This window comes from Tenrec ecaudatus, chromosome 16 (genome assembly GCF_050624435.1).
Source record: "Tenrec ecaudatus isolate mTenEca1 chromosome 16, mTenEca1.hap1, whole genome shotgun sequence".
Classification (NCBI taxonomy): domain Eukaryota; kingdom Metazoa; phylum Chordata; class Mammalia; order Afrosoricida; family Tenrecidae; genus Tenrec; species Tenrec ecaudatus.
Window position 1 is genome coordinate 19,242,606 of NC_134545.1, and position 16,525 is coordinate 19,259,130.

General features: G+C 52.6%; 1 protein-coding gene across 7 annotated transcripts in view; it reads left to right on the forward strand.

Annotated features, from left to right (window-relative positions):
* The window catches only part of DGCR2 (DiGeorge syndrome critical region gene 2), a 51,975-nt gene that overhangs the window by 21,726 nt on the left and 13,724 nt on the right, over positions 1-16,525 (forward strand). For 4 of the 7 annotated variants that reach the window (XM_075533339.1, XM_075533343.1, XM_075533341.1 and 1 more), the window contains 4 exons: positions 7,519-7,644; positions 9,516-9,735; positions 10,804-10,880; positions 14,891-15,067. In XM_075533339.1, coding sequence (XP_075389454.1) covers positions 7,519-7,644; positions 9,516-9,735; positions 10,804-10,880; positions 14,891-15,067 — 600 coding nt within the window. The remainder of the gene's footprint in view (positions 1-7,518; positions 7,645-9,515; positions 9,736-10,803; positions 10,881-14,890; positions 15,068-16,525) is intronic. The other 3 variants (XM_075533340.1, XM_075533342.1, XM_075533345.1) reach the window with 1 other exon arrangement.

Sequence of the window (16,525 nt, forward strand, 5' to 3'; positions counted from 1 at the left end):
CAGCACTCTACCCCTCCCCCAGGCCCTGGCAGTGTCTAGGGATCCCTGGGGCTCTCAGGTCCTCCTCAGGCTGGGAGGAAGCCGCTGCACCAAAAGGGTGGTGGCAGCCAGGACCCTGTGGCCACCTCTTTCTGCCCCTTGTATGCTAGCTAATTCCCAATCTGGCTTTTGACACGGCGCCTTCTGTAACACTGGGCAAGTCCAGCTGTCTCTGTCCACAGGATATAGCCCTTGGACTTTGGTCCCGCAGGCTTCCTTAAGGCTTTATTGTAACAGACTTTCCAGGGATATAACTACAGGTTGTACAGGTTCTGCCTATGTGTAATAAGATGTCCACAGTATCCAGTCACATAACGTCCTGGGCACCTGTACAAGATTCCAACTCAAGGCAGACTCTCTCTGACGTGTCTCTTCGGGCAGTTGAGACCAAGCCACAGCTTGAATGTGTCACAGAGCAATCTGGTGGCTTCAGCCTCTTCCACTGCTAGACTGGTGGCAGGAGCTTAGACATTTCTCGAGTGGGTTTATGGACCCGGAGCAACAGGACAAAAAGAGCTTTTGCCTGTAGTGTCTCTGACAGCTGTGTTTTCACAGTTCTTTGCTGGCCTAGGTGATACATTGTCCTTGTGGACTTAAAATGAAAAAGCAAACATGCTTTACTGGTTCTTTCAAAGTGCAGCCGAACCTGGTTCTGTCACCCCACCCTGACTCATCACAACCTAGTAGGACAGGGTAGGATTGACTACCCCAGAGGGCTTCCGGGTGGGCTGGTTTTTTACTTTTTATTGTGAATTAGGTGATGGCTCATTGGGGACATCGTGCGCCTGTGCATGAGAACAATTAAAACGACTGGTTTACTCCAAATATGTCTCCCAGTCGGACCTTTTGGAGTCTTGAATCTTCAAAAGAGCACAGTGCCTGTATTTCTTTCTGTAGGCTCCATAGTTTTATCTAGCCACACTACTAGTTCACATTGTTTAAAGGAGGGGACATATGCTTGAACTATGGGATGGTGTGATTTCTGGATTTGCACCTAATAAACGGCTTGGGAACAAATGAAAGAAATCATAGGATACCAATTAGATATTCAAAAACAATAAAACCGACAACAAAAATCAACGGAGAATATAAATAATTATTCAAAAATCCAGGTAACAACTGTGTGTCGGGAACCTTTGTGTTTCAAATGTCATTTCTCCTGTATAGTATAGAGGTCATGTCTTGGTGCAGAAGTGACTGACTAGTCAATGATGCAATGGTGACATCAAGTCAATTCTGACTCAAAATAAGCTCGTGGGATAGTAGGGCTGTCCCATAGATTTTTCTAGTCTGTAATCCTTAGAGATGGAAGAAGACTTGATTTTCTGCTCCCATAAAGCCGCTTTCCGGTCTGGGAAACCCACAGGGGCAGTTCTACCCTGTCTTGTAGGGTCGCTGTGAGGCAGAGGCCACTTGATGGCCGGGAGTTGTGAGTTTCAGTCTTTAGGTAGAAGGTAGAAGCACCTGGTTGGGCTTTGCTCCCTTGCAGTCTCTGGACGGGTTTGAACTGGTACCTCTTGATTAGCAGCCAGGTGCTTCGCCATTGAGGAGTGGATTCAGTCTTGTTGGGATTTCATTTTCAAATACTTTTTTGGGTGGCATCATCAGTCTTTTAACATTCAACAATTCGTGCCCATTTGTTTCACCTGGTCCATTGCAATCTCCTCAGTGGACCATCCCTCCCCCTATTTCCTCCCCGTCTTTCCTATTTCCATTTCTCCCCTTTTCCTAGCCCTCTGACCATTGTCATTGGTAAATGCTGACTTGCTAATCTTAAGTGATGGATTATTCTACCACAGGGATAATTTCGCTTCCAGACTAAAGGGTGACTGAGGGCCACAGTCTCTGGTATCCCACTGGTTTCTCTTTGAGTTTGGCTCCACATTTTTCTCCAGCTCTATTTGTATCTTCCAATGGTATACTTTTAAGAGCAGTTGGTAGTGGCAGCCAGGCACCATCTTGTTCATAGGGTCTCAGACTAGTGGAGATGTGTTTCCCTGGTCCATGGAAGTAGAGGGCCGGCCCTCATGGTGCCATTAGTAGTGCTGCCTGGACCCACAGACAACTGGTGCAGGCTTCTGGTACTGAGGTGGCCATTCCACCAGAGCCTGGAGAAGGCCCCACATGAGTTCATGGCTTACTCTTGCCCAGAAGCCGGTGTCTTCTCACTGTCGAACCTGTGTTTTGCATCTTTGGTGCAGGAAAGCAGCCATTTTGCCCCCCTCTGTGCTCCATGGCTCCTGCTGTGTGCTCTGCCCAATTCCTAGCCCACCCCTTCTTCCCTGCCCCACCTCTAGGTTGTTAGTGACCTTCCCCGTCAGGCAGCCGCGCCCCACCGTACTGGCCACTGTCTGCCCTGAGCTGGCTCATCTCTGTGGGCAGTGGTGGGCCCTCAGGAGATAGGAGCTATGTGAAGGAGGTGGGGAGTGACAACACGGTCAGAAAGCAGAGGGCATGCAACTAACTGCCGCCGCCGCCACCACAGAGGTGCCTGCTCATCTCAGAGCAGCTTCTTTCCTCATCTGGGGTGACTGCTAGTTTTTTCCCCTGTTTAAAAATTGTGAATTGCCATGATGCTCACCTTCCCAACACGATCCCTGAAGACAATTGGTTGCATCAGCAAATGTGAAGAAAGCAATGGTGCCCGCCTATCAAAAGATAGAGTGTCAGGGGTCTTAAAGGTTTGAAGCTAAACAAGCGGCCATCTAGCTCAGAAGCAACAAAACCCACATGGAAGAAGCACACCAGCCTGTGTGATCATGAGGTGTTGAAGGAATCAGGTATCAGGCTTCAAAAAATCAGAACTCTGTGAATGAGGGGGCGTGCAGAGTGGAGACCCAAAGTTCATCTGTAGGCAACTGGACCTCCCCTTACAGAAGGGTCACAAGGAAGAGATGAGCCAGTCAGTGTGGAGTATAGCACAGATGAAACATACAACTTTCCTCTAGTTCTTTAATGCTTCCAACTCCCTCCCCCACACACACACACATAATAATCCCAATTCTATTTTACAAATCCAGCTTGACCAGAGGATGTACACTGGTACAGCTCACAGCTGGAAACACAGGGAATCCAGGACAGATAAACCCCTCAGGACCAGAAATGAGAGTGGCAATATACCAGGAGTATAAGGGTAAGGTGGGGTAGGTAGGGGGAACTGATCACAATGATCTACATATAACTCCCTCCCTGGGAGTATGGGCAACAGAAAAATGGGTGAAAGGAAACATCAGACAGTGTAAGACATGGAAAAATAATAATTTATAAATTATCAAAGGTTCGTGGGGGAGGGAGGGAAGAGAAAAAAATGAGCAGCTGATATTAAGGGCTCAAGTAGAAAGAAAATGTTTTGAGAACGATGATGGCAGCAGATGTACAAATGTGCTTGACATGATGGATGGATGGATTGTGACAAGAACTGTATGAGCCCCCAGTCAAATGATTTCTTTTTTAAAAAATTGTGAATTGGGTGACAGTCTACAGAACAGCCTAGTTTTCTATTTGACAGTCGATCCACATTCTGTTTGCTGATGCTGTCTCCACAGGGTAATCTCCCTCAGCCGACTTCCTCCCTGTAGGCCCTCCTTTCCTAACCTTCCTCGGCCTGAGCCGTACCCGTCAGAAAATGCTGCCTGTGATCTCCCCTGGCTGGCTGGTCTAAGGAGTACAAACGCCCCTCGGGTTGTAATGCCCCTTGTGTGGTTGCTGCTAGGCGCACCCCGTGTACCACAGAATGAAACTGCCCACCCCGGCCCATCTTCCCCATCGTTCCTCTGCCGGAGCCTGTTGTTGCAGCCACAGTGCCCGTCCGTTCTTTGAGGGCCTGCTTCCCCTCCACTTTACCACACATGATGTCCTCCTCCAGGAACTGGTCTCTTCCGACAATATGTCTAAAGACTGTAAGGTGAAGTCTTCCAAGGAGCACTCTGGCTGTACTTCTTCCAAGACAGAAGGGTTTGTCCATGTTGCTTTCCATATTCTTCCCCAGCACTGCCGTTCCTGTGCGTCAGTGTCCAACTTTCACAGCAGGTGAGGCAATGCCATGGCTTGGGTCAGGCACACCTCAGCCGGGAAAGCAACATCTTTGTTCTTCAACACTCTAAAAAGGTCCTGTGCCACAGGTTTACCTAACACTACACATCATTGGCTCTCTCTACTGTGCTGCTTCCAGTAGCGGTGATTGTGGAGCCAAGCAAGAACACCTTGACTGCTTCCGTCTTTCCTCGTTTGTCATGATATTTCCTATGGAGAGCATCCCTTTGTAGACTTGCTTATTTGACCGAAAGGTGGGCCCTGGGGCCTGGTGGCTATCTTAAACTAGTTCACCTGTGGTCTTTGCCCCTCTTTCTCTCACCTGGGACTGCACTTGGCTCCAGGTGAGAGCCCTCCCAGCATCCTTGCAGCCAACTCAGCCGTGCCCGGGCAGCAGACCCTTTCTTTCTTGCCTTTCCCCACGCTCGGTTTATGTTCAGTCTCTTGGTGAGCCGTTGGAATCATTACAGACCAGACGCTGGGCTGAGTTTGGGGAAGCAGCCAAGACAAAATGGAACCTTGAGCGTCCTGCCTGAGTGGACAGAAAGGACATGTCCCAGATGGGTCTTTTGCTACCGTTTGCTCCAGCTCTCCTGTGTGAGCCAGTCCAGGGAGACTGCCGACCAGGTTGTGTGGTGCATAGTAACTACGACTCCACATGCCACCTTTGCCCCCTGGCGATCTCAGCTTCCATCCCGTTTGTCTCTTGACGTCTCTCATTCCCCACCACCCAGGGCTGACACCACCAAATGTTGGGTTTCCCACGTACTCCTCTGGACGTCAGGCTCTGGCATTGGCTGCAGTGACTCTCAGACTCACAGAGCTTTGGGGAAGCACCATACTGGTGCAAACAGCTTTAGCATGATAGGAAAGGATGCAGCTGAAGCAAGGTCGGCAAGGGGGTCACAGCAGAGAGCCTCATGTCCCACAGGGACACACTGAACTGCTCTCTCCTGTGGTCCCCAACCAGGAAGCTCCAGCTGAACCCTGTAGTCAGGGCCATTGGCCATAACAGACTGCATCATGACTCCTGAGGCTGACTCAGTGCCCACCCCCATCCCCAAGCCTTAGTCCCGAGAGCAGAAGGCCAGATGGCTTTCCGCACCTCATACCCTCCATCCTTCTCTTCAGTCTCCAGTCCTGTGAGAATGTCCCTTCTCCAGAAAACACTCCCAGGGTCCCCAGGAAACACCGTACTCCTTTGGCTGTAGGCGGTGCTGCTGGTACTGAGTTAGCACTTGCCTGGGTCACTGGCATATATTGGCCAGTCTCCCTGTGATCCTTGTACCTGAAGGACAGTGTGTCTTGGCTGTTTCTAACCTGACCCTTTGGCCCTGTGTGATCCCACCTCTGCTCTGGAGTTCGCCTTGTCTGAGGAGAGCCGCTGCTGCATCAGGCCACAGGGGCTTGACCAGCCCTCCACGCTGGCAGCAGTCACTGAAGGCCTGGCCTTGAACGTGGAAGCAGTGAGTCAGTGACACACACGTGCTCACCCATGGAGACCATCACAAACAAGAGAGCTGCTCTCTGAGGTCCTTGCTTTACGTGGAGCTCATCATGGCCCCTAGTACACACTTCACAATGTAGAGTCTCATAATACTTGGGGAGCAGCCCCAGTACCTTTTCATTCCATTTTCCTACAAATTTGAAGGCGCCTTCCCCCCCCCACCCCAATATATAATCATTGGATCTCTTTTACAGGCCTGAGCCAAATTCATTGCCAGTGAGTCAGTGCTGCCTCATAGCTACCCTGTTAGGGTAGAATTTCCCCTGTGGGTATCCAAGACTGTAACTTTATTTACAGCACTAGAAAGCCCCATCGTTGTGCTGAGAAGCTGCTGGGGGTTTCAAACTACCGACCTTGCAGTTAGCAGGCCAATGTGTAACCACGACGGCATTGGGGGCTGAGTAGGAGCTGCGAAGCTTTGGGCTGGTGACTGGCCTGGAGCTGGAATGCACACAGATGTGTTGCTCTGTGGTTCAGCGCGGCACTACATAGAGGACTTCAGCTTGCACTGCCTCCATCGGGAGCCCTGGGGATGAAGCAAACGCACTGAGCACACGGTGCTGCCTGTGGGAAACTTTATAGCTTAAGCTTAAAACAAGCTCGCTGCCATCGAGTCAGTGCTGACTCATAGCGACCGTATAGGACAGGGGAGGGGGGGGGGACACCCTGCTCTTCTCCAAAGCGAATCGTCAAGTTTAAGGCAACATCAAGTTCTTATGAGTCAGGAGTCACTGAGCCTGTTCCACCGCAGCCCCCTATTTACTGTTTACAACACCACACAGCACTGATTGAGCGGTGCCATCCTCACAGGTGGTTTAAGCCTGTTGCTGCAGCCACTGTGCCAGTCCCTCTTGTCTTGTGCCTCCCCCCGCCCCCAGGTTAATGAGCTACTCTACTAAGCGTGATGTCCTCCAGTTACTAGTCCCTCCTGGCGACGTGTTCAAAGTATGAGATGGACTCTCACCATCTGAAATTGAGTGTTGAACAGGATACCAATGGACTTAAGGACTTGGGAGAGAGGGAAAAAGAGGCTAGAAGACCAAATACCTCAACAACCTATCCTTTTTCCTTTGCAAGATTCTGTATGTCTCCCAGTGTTTTGGGCGGACTATTGATGACTTTTATAATGAAGGAAAAACCAAACAAAACCTACTGACTATGAAACAGGTGTCAGGGGCCAGGACACACACCCAGCCAGACAGCAGAGATGCTTCTGCTGAATGGGGCCGAGGTGAGCTCTGGAGTTGGGACGAGGGGCGCTGGGCACCTCTCTGCCTTGTGACGGGATGGGCTCTGCCAGGCTCCTCCTGAGGCTGGGAGGAGAGCAGAGTAGGCCCACTGTCTGACAGGGAGCCTGGCCTGGAAGTGCTCTCCAGGCTGTGACCCTCAGCGGCAGACTTGTTGCCCATCCGAAGTGTTCCAGCTTGCTCTTCACGCTCCCTAAGGCATGGCGGGAGCCCACCTCGCCCCAGGGCAGCAGGACGCACTGACAGTCGACCAGTTGTTCTGGCCGAAGGGATGATTGACACAGGGTGGTCAGACTTAGCAGGGGTTCCTCTCGTGCTAGCTGGGAGAGTGACCAGGCTCTGGAAAGGACCCCCAAGGCTGCCGCCCCACCCCCACCCCCGTGGGCTGCCTCCTGCCCCTGGGGATTACTGCTGAGGGTGTTGCACAGGGACGGCTGCCTCTCTGCTTTGGTAGCAATAGCCTGGAGACAGCGCTCACGTGTCATACTCCGAGGGGGATCCAAACGCTTCATTTTAGTCACTTTGTGACCCATGTGGCAGGCGTGGAAGTGGCTGGCAGTGCTCCAAAGACGCTGGGCACACATGGTCTTGTGTCGGCACCCTCCCATCCCGGGTCGGCCCTCATCGCCGGGGCGCCAGCCTCACTCGCTGCCGAGAGATGGTGCTCATGGTGGGCTCTCCTCTTGTTTCCAGAAGTGACCGGAGAGACTCGTCCTTACCATGGGAAAGAGACTGTGGACCCGCGGCAGGGGCGGCCCCGCGGCGGTGACCCCACACACGTCCACTCGATGAATGTGGCACAGCCCGTCCGCTTCAGCAGTAAGTTGCAGACCTGCCCACCTCATCTGGCGGCCCCGGGTCCCCACTTGGCCCTGACGCTCCTCAGGCCAGCAAGTTTGGGAATGTAGCGCTAGTCTCTGAAATGGCCCTTCTCTACACACCGCTGTCTGTCCTGAAGGAGGGCACAGGTGGATCAATGAGGCTCTGGAGTGTGGCTTCTGGGTGCTGGGGACCCTGGCTCCTCAGGACCAGGTAGTGCTGGCCTTCTGATCGCCAGTCAGCTGTGCCTTTCTAGTACAGTCCAGGAAACCGGCTCTGAGAAGGGGCAGTAGTGCCTTCAGCAAATGGCCCTGGGCCCATCAGGTCCGAAGTCGGGGCCCTGAGGCTGGGAGCAAAGGCGGTACCCACATTCTCCTCAGCAGTCTACTAGGTGAGCGGCCCAGACCCCACATTACCACCACCAGCCCACCACCCCCTGACCTCAGTGTCCTGGCTCTTGATGCAGACGCAGCAGTGTGCCTACAGCCAGTTTGTCCCCTGCTAGTGCTGCAGCCCACACCCCTACCCGAGCTGGAGCGGTGAACCTGGCGTGGGTACTCCTGTGTTTGTCATTAGCTCACAGGACTTCAAAGGAAACCTGGCAGTCCCTGGCATCTTGGCTTCCAGTTGCCTCTAGCCTTCCAGAACCCTTCCCCAAATGATTTCTTCTGGCTTCATCCCGAGGCGAGGTGATACTCCTCGCTAGCCAATGTGGGTCTCACCTGAACAGCCCCCCCATATAGAGATCTGGGCACCCACGGTTTCTCTGACCAACCTCCCCTGAGCTAAACACCTGCCCATGTACTTTTCTGCCCTCCTTGTAGAACTAGACCCAGCCTGCCAACAGGTGGCGCTGTCCTGCCCACCTGCTGTTGCAGACGAGCCGTGGAGGGACCTCCTGGCCCTAGACTGAGCTGCCACTGTCTGTCCCACAGTCCCTGCCCTTCTGTTCATTAGACACACAGATGCACACACATGATCCCAAGGACAGACCCATCGCAGCTATCTTTAAGAGGTTTTCCTAATGCTGGATTTGTGTGTTATTTTTTATGTGTTTATTTTTTATGTTTAGCTACTGACTTTGCTAAAGCTTGTTACTCCTCTCTGTGCCTTTAGGAAATGCTGGACCTGTAGAAGGCATACGTTCTAACACTCAGCTCTCCCTCAGCACCACTCATGCCAGAGAGTGACAGGCTCCTAGCTGCCTGGGCTGTTGTCAGTGGCCACACCTTCTGGGCCGCAGTTTTTCATCAGTGGGAGGCAGGGCTTGGCCTCACGAGCTCAGTGGGCCTTTCAAGGCTGAGAGCCTAAGCTTGTGAGTTAAGGGAAGGCCTGCTTGCACCCAGCCGGGCGAAGATGCCTGCCTGCTAAGGAACGCATAGGCCGGGGAACTGGTTCAGAGTGGCATGGAAGGCCAGGCTGGGGCTAAGGGGAAGAGGCCTTTGGTCTTGCTATCTAGGTGTACTCAGAAGACAGACTCCGGTCATAGAAGGTAGCTCGACAGCCATTCTGCCCTGCTGTGTCCATTGGAAGCACTTAGAGAAACGGGAACCCTGGCAGCTCAATATTAAGTACCTGACCACCAGCCTCAGGCCGGGACTTTAACCCACCAGCCACTCTTTGGGAGGAAGATGTGGCGGGCAGTCCTGCTCAGCCCTCGTGAGTTGGAATCACCAAGTGCATTTGTGCCTGTTCTAGAGACGCCTGAACAGCTTTGTAGAGTTTGTTATCTCAGAAGCAGGAGCCTTGTTCTGGCACCTGGCTTCTCACTAGTGTCGTGTCCAAGGTGTGCCTTTCTCTGGTGCTGCGTACGTTACTTGAGGTTTGTAGTCAGATCCTAACTTGGGGGACGCCTCCCCTTTGTTCTTCATGCTTCCTAGGGAAGTGCCCAACTGGGTGGCACCATTATGAAGGCACTGCCAGCTGCTACAGGGTCTACCTGAGTGGAGAGAACTACTGGGACGCCGCCCAGACCTGCCAGCGCGTCAACGGCTCCCTGGCCACCTTCTCCACTGATCATGAGCTGCACTTTGTCCTGGCCCAGGAATGGGACCAGCCGGAGCGGAGCTTTGGGTGGAAAGACCAGCGCAAGTGAGTGCCGGGCTGGGGATCCCTGAGTGCAGGCCAATCCCTTCCTCAGTCTGTCTCTAAGTGAAATCCGGACCTCAGTCAGAACAGTTGGGTCTGGCCCATGGCTGAGGTCAGTCAGTCAGCTGGTGTCTTAGTGTACACGGGCCTTTCTCTCTACTAATGGGAAGCTATAAAGAAGCACTTTACCTCGGGTTGGGTTGTTACTATTGTGTATGTGACTGGACGGGTTATAGCTAAGTCATGTTGGGAGCCTGGGACTGTGCCTGTATTTGGCTTTTGGTCCCCTGCTAGGGGCATAGATTGGGGGGTGGGGAGGCCAGCTCTGCCCCTGCAAGGGCATGTAGTGGGCAACCTCTTCTCTGCCTGTGGCAGGGGGGGATCAGACACATGCTGTTGACCAGCACAGCGAGGCGAGCTACCGCGAGTCAGGTCACCCAATGTAAAACCTGCCCTCCTAGAGCAGTGGTTCTCTGCCTTCCTCATGCCGTGACCCTTTCATACTGTTCCTCATGCGGTGGGGACCCCCAACTGTAACATTATTTTCGTTGCTACTTCATCACTGTCATTTTTGCTACTGTGATGAATAGTCATGTAAATATCTGATAGGCAGGATGTATTTTTGTTATAAATTGAAAATAATTAAACATAATTAAAGCACAGTGATTAATTACAAAACAATATGTAATTGTATGTTGTGGGATAATTATGTGTATTCCAGTGATCATAGGTGACCTCTGTGAAAGGGGTGTTCCACACCACCACCCCAAAGGACTCGCCACCCACAGGTTGAGAAGGGCTGTCTTAGAGGGCGGAACTCAGTGACTGTGGCCCTTGGACAAAGCTGACTTGGGATCCCCCAGAGCAAGATCGGTGTGGTGTGTGGGAACTGCAACCGAAACCTCCTCTGACCTCAGCCATCAGTGTTTACAATGTTACTGTGTTTGTGGGTTTGGATTTTTTCTTCCAGTTTAGGAAACTTTAAAGCAATCATGTTTTAGAAGTGTAACTCTTCACCCAGAGGCTCCGGGCCTTGCTGGGGCACCTCTAAGCCCTCCCCTGTCTCTGCAGGTTGTGGGTTGGCTATCAGTACGTCATCACTGGGCACAACCACTCCTTAGAGGGCCGCTGGGCTGTCGCCTTCAAAGGTAAGCCATTCGGTCTGTACGGGCAGATGGGGGAGGATCGTCAACACGAGGGATATGCTAAAGGGCCCTCTTGGCGAAGTGGGCTAAGCGTGCCTAACTGGAAGGTTGGCTGTTCAAAGCTAGTGGCTGATAACAGTCATGGAAACCCTGCGGGGCAGTTCTGCTCTGGCCCGTAGGATCACTGAGTTCAGTCTGCTCCAGAGCAATAAGTGGGTTTTAGGGCTGTGGAACTGGGGTCTTCTCCCCTTTTCACCTCACTGACCATGCTGTGGTGACATGAAAAGGAGTAGCCGCAGAGTCTTTAGAGGCAGGGGAAGGTGTCCCCTGGGGACAGTGCCCCCTTTCCAGGGCCTTCTCAAGTCTGTTGGGCCAGGTTTCTAGAGTCTCCCCTCCAGAATTTAAAAGACTTTGGAGCATAAATTGAGCTGCTGTGGACCAGAAAGGGAGGGACATTTCCCAGAACTGGGGTTCAGATCAGAATCTAGAACTTGAAGGGAAACTTTCAGGTAGAGAGAATTAAGGTTGTGTGTGTGTGTGTGTGTGTGTGTGTGTGTGTGTGTACAGGCTATTTGCTGTGTGGCTGTATGACACTGAGGTCATACAAAGGGAGGGCATGTGACACTGAGGTCATACAAAGGGAGGGGCATAGACATGAGCTGCTGTGACCTTGTCCTCTGGCCTTACACTTCTCTGCTGCCCATCTCTGGACTCTTTCTGAGCATCTGGCTTGAGCTTTGATTCAGGATTTCTTTCCCCAAACACATACCAGCCTTGCTGGTGATGTTTTTCAGAGGGTGCAACTGAGACGTGTGGGCCTCGGACACCAAGTGCCCTCTGTCCCTTGAGTGCTCAAGTGCCAGTCCTTGTACTTGGGCAGAGCTCACAGTGCTCCTCACTGGGGGGGGGGGGGCTTGGAGCAGGTGACTGGGCTGTGTCTGCACCCAAAGGGCAGAACGGCACAGATTAGAGGCTGTCCAGTGTTGAGGGGTCTCGGTCATGGGCAGCTGGCTTCTCTGGGGAGAAGGAAGACTCCCCTTTGGCAGGCAGGGTACTGTGCCCAGCAGCTACGAAGGAACTGGGGGGCAGAGCCAAGCACTGTAGAAGAAAGGGGCGGGGGGACACATGGCATCCATCCCCCCCATAGGAGTGCCTTCCATTCTGTGTTCTTGGAGGTTCACTTGAACCAGCCACCAAGTACCTCCCAAACGATTGTGAGTGTGTTGGGCTTTTCTACAGAGATGGGCTTTAACAAATGGTTTAGGTCAGTTTTGTTCCCCTTTTGCCTCTCAGAGGGTCATTGGCACAGGAGCTTCTCACCTGCCCACTCACAGTGATTGGGATACCGCTCTGTTCTTCCCAGAGTTGCTGTGAGCCAGCACTAACTAGATGGCACCTGAGGACAACCACAGCGTGGTCTTGGTCCGTGCTCCTTTCCCGCTGACCCCGGTCTTCAGGGTTCCACAGATACCCCAGACGGGGGCTCCAAGAACTGACCTCCCTCTTTCTCTGTGGCATGGTGCCACATTCTGAGCTGGGGTGCTGAGAATGACTAGAGCCCTGCTAGGCTCTTGGGAAGTGGGCTCTGCTGGCCACACTTGTACCAATAACTCCCTTGTGGCAGGCACTAGGAGAGGCTTCCTCAATTGTGTTGAAGCTGGTGGTCATGACTGTGACTTAACCTACTCTTGGGCTCAGTGTGGCCCCAAGGGTGGGTGGGAGTGTCTCCACATGGTGGGTACTAAGGTGACTTTGTAGCTCAGTGGGGGGTTGCGGGATGGTATTATGAACTTGGGCCTGATTAAATGGACGTGGGATTAAGTTATCTGGATTCATTACGTGGTTACAGGACAAGTAAGTGGCTTAAAGAGGTTTCTGTACTACAGATTAACTGGCCCAGACTCCTCACACAGCTCTGAGTCCCCAGGTGAGTCAGGATTCAGGAAAATTAAAGAAACAGACCATAGATGCCATTAATATTAATCTTGATGGCCTCCTGGATTGAGATAGAGGGTCAGAAAAAAATACAGCCTCTGCTGTTTATAGATCCCAGGGCTGGGCCTCTTTCTCCAGACCAGAGCCCAGGCAATCCTCGGCTCTCCCTAAGGTGTCTGTCAACTCAGGTCTTGTTCACAAGTAACATTTACTGCTGGCTGGACCCCCTTTCTTTCCTGGGCCAAAGGGACAACAGCCCTGGGATCTTTGCCCCCCTCAGTTTCTACAAGTCTCTGGGGAAAAGGCCACCGAAAGGAAGTCCTGGCTGCCTACCTCCTCCCCCGTGCTCACCTTTGTTATGTGGGCCGTGCCCATGGCCGGGCTAGTCGGAAAGCTCAGGAGCTTCTTCCACGCAGCCATGCGATGATCACCGCAGTGCCACTATCACCCCCACGGAAAACGGAACACGCCAGCTCCCCAACAGGGGCTCCAAAGTCCACATCACCATTGTTTCATACTTCCAAGTGGATCTAGTCTGGGACTCAGGTAGGTCAGAAGCCTCCCTGCCCTGGGGACGTTAAGGTGTGCAGACCCACCTCTCCAGCCACAGCCTGCTCCCAGAGCATCTAGATCTGACTTGGAAGGCAGAGGGTGGGTGGGTTAGAGTCTTTCTGGGAGCCAGTGCTGTCCCAGCAGGTCTCTAGCCAGTGGCCGTGCTGACGCTTTCAGGGGGTCGGTGTTGGAGGTCTCGGAGTCCTCTGATGGGTGCAGGAAGGTGATCTGCCAAGTGCCCCTCCACGGAGCAGCTGGGGCACTGCTGGAAGGAGAGCTTCCCCTCGACATCCCCTTTACTTGTCCATCAGCTGGAACAGCTTCTCTTGTATCCACCATGTTAGTCTGTGACTTAGTATCCATGGGCTGCTCTTGCTTTCAGCACTATGATTTTATTCCCTGCACACAGCACTGAGCACCCGGAGTTTTTTCTGGTTGTTGAGTGCGGTGCCCGCAGACCCAGGGTGGTGAGGTCCCAGCCCAGGGCTGCTCGCCAGGCATGCTTGGTGAAGCAGTGAATAATGCCAAAATTGCCATGATAGCTCAGACGTGTCCCGTGGTCTTTGCTAAATAGTTCTGTTGAATGGTGTTTTTTAAATCATTTTATTGGGCCTCATACAACTCTTACCACAATCCGTACACACGTCAATTGTATAAAGCACATTTGTACATTCATTGCCCTCATCATTCTCAAAACATTTGCTCTCCACTTAAGCCCTTAGCACCAGCTCATTTTCCCCCTCCCTCCCCACTCCCCCCTCCCTCATGAACTCCTTGATAATTTATAAATTATTATTTTGTCCTATCTTATACTGTCTGACAGCTCCCTTCACCCACTTTTCTGTTGTCCATCCCCCAGGGAGGCGGTTATATATAGATCCTTGTGATCTGTTCCCCCTTTCCACCCCGCCCTCCCTCCACCCTCCTGGTATCGCCACTCTCAGCACTGGTCCTGAAGGGATCATCCATCCTGGATTCCCTGTGTTTCCAGTTCCTATCTGTACCAGTGTACATCCTCTGGTCTAGCCGGATTTGTAAGGTAGAATTGAGGTCATGATAGTCGGGGGTTGGAGGGGGCAGGGAAGCGTTTAGGAGCTAGAGGAAAGTTTTATGTTTCATCATTGATACACTGCACCCTGACTGGCTCGTCTCCTTCCCGAAACCCTTCCATAACGGGATATCCAGTTGCCTACAGATGGGCTTTGGGTCCCCACTCCCAACCCCCCCTCATTCACAATGATAAGATTTTTTGTTCTTTGATGCCTGATCCCTTCGACACCTCATGATCGCACAGGCTGGTGTGCTTCCATGTGGGCTTTGTTACTTCTGAGCTAGATGGCCGCTTGTTTACCTTCAAGCCTTTAAGACCCCAGACACTATATCTTTTGATAGCCGGGCACCATCAGCTTTCTTCAGCACATTTGCTTTTAAATTGTAACCTGAGACTTGGAGCATGATGATGTGTGGGCTGCCATTTGTTGTATTGTCCAGTGGCCCACCCCCAACCCTTTTGTCCCCTTCCACAGGTTCCTCCGACGTGTTTCTGCCCCCAGACCCCATCTTTGCCTCCGCCATGTCTGAAAATAACAACGTGCTCTGCGCCCAGCTCCAGTGCTTCCACTTCCCCACCCTGCGGCAGCACAATTTACACAGCTGGCACGCCGAGAACTGCTACGAGAAGTCCTCCTTCCTTTGCAAAAGAAGTAAGCTGCTCGCCGGGGCTTCTCCAGGGAGCTGTGAGCAGAGGGCGGCCTGAGAAAATGTGGCCTTTGACGCCGGCCCTGAGTGAACTTGGTTTGACTAGGGCGCCCTCTGAGCCCTCTTCCCCGGCTCACACGGTATGCTGAGGGCTGCACAAGGTGGGGGCGAGGAGAAGAGCCTGCGGGGGCGAGCTCTCACTCGACTCGCGTACGTCTGTGACCTGGGCAGAGAGAGATGATGCATGTTGAGCCCACGTTACTCTTTGCTGAGATAGGTACGATGATTTCTACTCTCTGCCTTCCTGACTGGTGTTAGGAGGTTCAATGCGATGTCAGGTCTGGTCAGCATCTCGAGCATCTGACATCCCCTCTGCTCCTGCAGTGCCGCTCTCTACTTCTCTTTGTGACTGCTTTTCTTCCTCAGTCGACTGTGTCTCGGTTCTTTCTGTGTCCATCTGGCTGCTCACTCTATCTGCACCTGTCTCCTTGACTCCCTTGACTTGCGCTACCACTACCATCACTCTGTCTCACCAAGACCCAAATCTGGGTGTCCTGTGAGCTCCACTCTCGGGTGTGGTCACTCAAGATCCCTGGCAGTGTCAGGGGCTAAGGGACTACAGGATTCCCTCACCTCTGACAGTCTTCCTCCGTGGGGGCATGCAAGTTGGTGGAGCCTGCATTTCCAGACCACTGACAAGTTCAGCTATGAGGTGTGAGGCAGGAATCTGACTTAAACCAATGATTCTATTACCGTTCATTTGAAACAAGGCTGCTAATTTGTCAAGTACCAACTGATTTATGTTTGCCTCTGTTTTTGGATTCTGCTTCTGCCCTTGACTATTTGTCCATTCTGTGTCAATGTTGTTGTTAGGAGCTGTCAAGTTGACTCCTGACACTCTGGAGGGGGAAATAGGGCGTGAGGGTGGGGTCTGACTTCCAACCATAAAGCGGGAGACGTATCATCTGCCCCAGGATCATTCCTATGAGGCTGAGGTAGTAGATGCTCCACCCCAGAGCCTTGTCAATTCCGACACAGCTGCCCCTCCCACAGCATTCTCTACATCTCAGCTCAGTGTGCTAACTCACAGATGCTACTCAAAGTTCAAGAGGTTTTTAGGGACGTTAACTGGTTACAAGCAGGCATCAGTCATCTTCAGTGTCTTCTCAGGTGCTCCGCAAGCATGCGTCTCTCTGGTCTTTGACCTCTCCAGCACATGGCCCCGTGGCCTCTGCCTGCCTGGTCAATTGTAGAGACCTCTTCAATACTGCTTTCTGAGCATGCCACTGCATCTGAAGCCTACGCCTGCAGGTGCTGAGCAAACCTCCTTCCTGTTAAGAGCTTGGAGGCACCCTCCACAGTCCAGCCTCTTGCCCACAGACAGGTGCCCAGCCCTGTCTACTCCTTGCGCCAGGAATCCCACACGCTCTCTCCTGTTGGGGTGCTGCTGTTGCAGCTCCTCT